This window comes from Dipteris shenzhenensis, chromosome 2 (assembly GCF_047967505.1).
Source record: "Dipteris shenzhenensis isolate YYH24624 ecotype China chromosome 2, Dip_SZ_1.0, whole genome shotgun sequence".
NCBI classification, from domain to species: Eukaryota; Viridiplantae; Streptophyta; class Polypodiopsida; order Gleicheniales; family Dipteridaceae; genus Dipteris; species Dipteris shenzhenensis.
Window position 1 is genome coordinate 57,345,100 of NC_141597.1, and position 4,294 is coordinate 57,349,393.

General features: G+C 49.4%; 1 protein-coding gene across 1 annotated transcript; it reads left to right on the forward strand.

Moving 5' to 3' along the window:
- The first annotated feature begins 560 nt into the window (after window positions 1-560).
- On the forward strand, window positions 561-4,090 carry LOC147905032 (uncharacterized). Its single transcript, XM_087397334.1, has 5 exons — window positions 561-778; window positions 940-1,204; window positions 1,311-1,687; window positions 1,816-2,648; window positions 3,294-4,090. Exons 1-5 carry the CDS (start codon window positions 700-702, stop codon window positions 3,564-3,566), a joined length of 1,827 nt encoding a protein of 608 aa, XP_087253460.1. The 5' UTR covers window positions 561-699; the 3' UTR covers window positions 3,567-4,090.
- The last annotated feature ends 204 nt before the right edge of the window (window positions 4,091-4,294 follow it).

Here is a 4,294-nt window from a genome sequence, read left to right on the forward strand (position 1 = left end):
GTCGATCGACTAGAAACTATCATCGTCGTCGTCAATCGATTTTACGTGGTTGATCGATCCGCGGCGAGACTCGTCTTCATCATCTTGTGCTGCTGCTGCTGCAGCTGCGTCTCATGTCCGAACAAGCAAAATCGTTCTCTCTCTCTCTCAGTGTTTACTGTTAGTGTTGGTCTTGTTCGTGTAAAAGTGCTGACAGAAATCACCAGCACTCTCAATTCTTTCTTGCAAGCTACGCTTTGCACCATCATCTCTCTCTCTCTGTCTCTCTCGCTCTCAGCACCATCGTCTCTCTCTCTCTCTCTCTCTCTCCTCCTCCCACTCTGCAAACCGTCCTCTCTCTCTTTGTAGTCATTCCTATCTTTCAAAAGCGCTCTCTCTCTCTCTCTCTCTCTCCCCATCTCCCCTACTATATCTTCCAACCCACAACGTAACGCTTCAATCAACTTTCTGTTCCTCCTCCCTCCCTCCCCCCCGCCCCCCCCCCCCCCCCCCCGCTCTCTCTCTCTGTGTCTCTCTCACACGCACACACACCTCCATAGCTCACTTGCTTCCTTCTCCACCATCTCGTGCCAATCCTCCCTCCCTCCCTCCCTTAGATTCTCCCTCAGATATTGCCCTTCAAAATCCTCCCTCATTTCTTTCCCTTGCCTCCCAGCTCCACATCCTCCAGCACCTCTCTCTTTCTTCCTCATCCTGCCCATGGACCTCCCCCACTCCTGTCTTGACTTTCCCCGTTGCCTCCTTGCTCTTGCCGTCTTCCGTGACACCCGCAAAGCAGGTCCGTTTCTCTCCCTCTCTGCACTTTGTAACGTCACAAGAGCCAGCCCTCTACGTCGGCCTCTTTGCATAACGGGACGTCCTCCTTGCTTGCTTTCTTGTTGCGCATTATCGTCTCACCCTTCCTGCTTTCTCACAGATTTTTCGCTGCATTTCGTGCAGAGTATATAAGAAGCATTCACCTTTACGATCAACATGGCACCGTGTTTTCGATTCAGCAGGAGTTCCTGCTCAATCCAGGGGATTACTCTCGCGTAGGCCAGCCCATCCCCTCGGCATGCTTCCGCACCTTCACAGCTCTCAAATTGAAGCAGTACATCATCGCCCTCAAGAAGATGCAAGAGAGCGATGGGTGGAAAAGCGTGCTTGAATTCCGAAGCGATTGTCCTAACGAGACCACCATGATAGCGTTGCTCAGTCCCTCCAGGTCTTGCAAGAATCAACACTGCAGTCACTGTAAGAAGCATTCTTAGCGCTTACGGGTGTTGAAAGCTTCCATTTTCTGATGACTTCGCTGATTCCTTTCTCTGTAGAAATGCTGAATGGAAGAACATACCCTCCCTAGCTCACGATCTTCGATTAGTTGAGGCTGCTGCGGCAAACTCTCAAAGCTTCGACTCTACTTTGGGGTCAACATCTTGTACGTTTGTAACTGACATTGGAGATGGCCGCAGCGAAGAGAACTCAACCGTGAAAAGCTCGTGTTGGACGCTTCCAACCCTATCCATCTCTTCGGAAGCATTCTCGGAGAGCGAAATTCCTGGTCTGGAAACACCAGACAGAACCCCTCAAGCTCTTCGGTCGGATATATGGCACGAGTGGGGGTCTGATTTAGAACTGGCAAGTCCTCGGATTTCTTCAACGCTTGTGCTGGGGACATGGCGAACCAGCTTTGCAGACCTGAATCAAGGTATTCAACTCCCAGCGTCGTTGCGTTGGAATCCCGAAAGAATTTATGTTCTCTACTGTATGGTCGCATTGATAATTGTATCGAACCTAGAAGCGCTAATGAGGATCCATACGATCCCTATGTTGCAGCAACCTTGAATTCTTCAAGCCCTACTTCGTCGTCGTTTGCAAGCCAAAATGCAGCGGATCCATCTCTTTGGAGCCCCTCCCTCCTAGACTTAAACTTGCATGTCCCAGACTTTCCGTTAGAGGAGGAGACAGCAGGCAGTGGCGTTCTTAACCTTGAGCTCGGCACATCAGCGAGTCTCCAAGTTTCCGCCATGACAGAAGCGCAGGACCGCGAAATGGATTGTTTTTCCCTTGATTGTTTTGGGCTGGAGAGTCCTCTCGCTAGCATGTACGCAAGTGACTGCAACAGGAAACAATCGCCCACATCTCGGTGCAGCGATCATAGCATCGGATCAATGCCGAGGGACCAGGAAGCCGGACAAGATCTCACTCTGGCGCAAATATTGTCCCCGTCAGAATTCAGTATCCAAAATTCTACGTCAAATGCAAGCGGTCTATTTCAGGAGAACGCCAATTCTTCAGCAACATCGAGTGATGTACGCTGGGGGGATGGACGAGATCACCTGAAACTTTTCGGCAAACCGTTTCAGGACTTCGGCGACTCTCCCGCAACATCAAGCGATCGTCACTGGAGCGGAAGGCCAACCAGGAGGAGCACTCCGGGCCGGCAGAATTCGGAGGTGCATTCGTTACAAAGGTCAGGTACATGCGACAGGATTACAGAGATATCTCTGCAGGAGCTCTCCCAGTACTTCAACATGCCTATTATGCAAGCTTCGAAGGAGCTCAAGGTCGGCCTCACAGTCTTGAAGAAGAGGTGCAGGGAATTCGGCATTCCTCGTTGGCCGCACAGGAAGATGAAGAGCCTAGAGAGCCTCATCAACAACATTCAGGTATTTGTACTCTCCAATTCAGACGATCCATGGACCTTCTCTTCATTTCAAGCTTCGCCTCCTGTGCACGTACTCAGTCTCTAGCTGGTCTCGCCGCTGATTCTTCTCAAGGTGTCGCAAAGTCTTCTTTAGAGACGCATTTGATTGTCCCGGTGATTTCGTTTGTCAGTTGTAGACCTGTTCTGCTATCCTTTGTTCGCCTGATGGCTGTACTTACACGAGCTAGAAGCAGCAGTTCGTTTCAGTCAAAAACATGACGCTTGATCAGTATCAGAGCAACTCACGACGTGCCGTTTGGGGTGGCTCATGAGTATCGGCCAGAGCGTTTGCCGATCGGGTTCAGTAGTGCAAGGTTTTTCTGCCATGCTGAAAAAATGACCCGAGAGAAGTGGTGAATTGGTCATGATCGCGGAGGCTCTGCCTAAGCTGGCGTCTTGGCTTCGCGAGTGTAAGATTGTTACAATGGGAGGACGTGATTGACACTGATGAGCTGCTGATGTTTTTTACGTTTTGCAATCTTGTGTTGGATGTTACCGTGAATCCGTGATGTCGTCTGTCAGTGATTGTAGTTGTACTCTGTTTCGTTTGATTTTTCAAGCGAGCTACGAATAGCCAACACGTTGTTGACTGATTGATCTGTGGCAGGATCTGGCAAGGGATCAAGGCGTAAAGACCTCCCCCAGGGTGCTGAATGCCGTGAAGGAGTTGGAAGAACAGAAGAAATTGATGGAGGAGCAGCCAGGGGCGGACCTGGCAGAGAGGACCAAGCGTCTGAGGCAGGCGTGTTTCAAAGCGAGCTACAAAAGGAGGAGGAACTCGCAAGCTCATCCGAGCTCATCGCCATCGCCGATGGATCATCAGCAACCCATTTCTCAAAATCTGTCCCTAATCTCCTCTGATTTTCTGGCCTGCCGCTGATACAACTGCGGGGCTCCCTTCTGTCCAAAACCCATCACGTTTTAGCTTAATTCTACGTCTGCTTTCATCTTGTTGCTAGCTTGTTTTCTTTTTTCCGGCATCTCCATTGTATCGATCTCCATTTGCTGCATGTATATACAGTTCTCCTTTCGCCTTGTGGGAATGTAACTACAAGTCTGAACAGAATGAGCTGGATTCGACGATCCTGAGCACATTGAGAATTTGATCATGAGTATTAACACAGATCGTTCTGGCATAAACTCGAGCCTATTGTCCTCTTTGATTGCTGTCAAATTCAGCAGCGAATAATTTGCTGCCATCCTAGATCCTCTTTCTGTTGTGTCATATTTTGACGATGCAGAACAGATGCTGCTTTCCTAGTATGAGCCCGCCCATGGTGCTCCTCTTAAAAATGCTGGCTCTTTATGAAGATAATGTGTCGCTCTCACGGGATTGAAAGAGTTGATGATGTTCCTGTTGAGCAACGTGCGCCCAACAGCTGCTGCTTCCTAGCTTGTTGGATATTCGATCGCTGTCAGGTCATTGCTATGCAGATGATGTCTCGCTCTTATATGATACATCTGATTGAAGTTTCACTAGAGCAAAATTGTAGATGTTGGATCTCTCTCAGTTCACTGCTATGAAACTGATGTCGCTCGCTCTTATACGATACATCGGATTGAAAGATTCGATCGAGCATCGCCCTCTCGTGTGTCTTATGAATCATG

Excerpts from the sequence above, each read along its gene's own strand:
- LOC147905032 (XM_087397334.1), top strand. The coding sequence starts at position 700 with ATGGACCTCCCCCACTCCTGTCTTGACTTTCCCCGTTGCCTCCTTGCT. Across the intron at positions 779-939 it reads CCGTGACACCCGCAAAGCAG|AGTATATAAGAAGCATTCAC; the intron begins GTCCGTTTCTCT and ends CATTTCGTGCAG. Across the intron at positions 2,649-3,293 it reads GCCTCATCAACAACATTCAG|GATCTGGCAAGGGATCAAGG; the intron begins GTATTTGTACTC and ends GATCTGTGGCAG.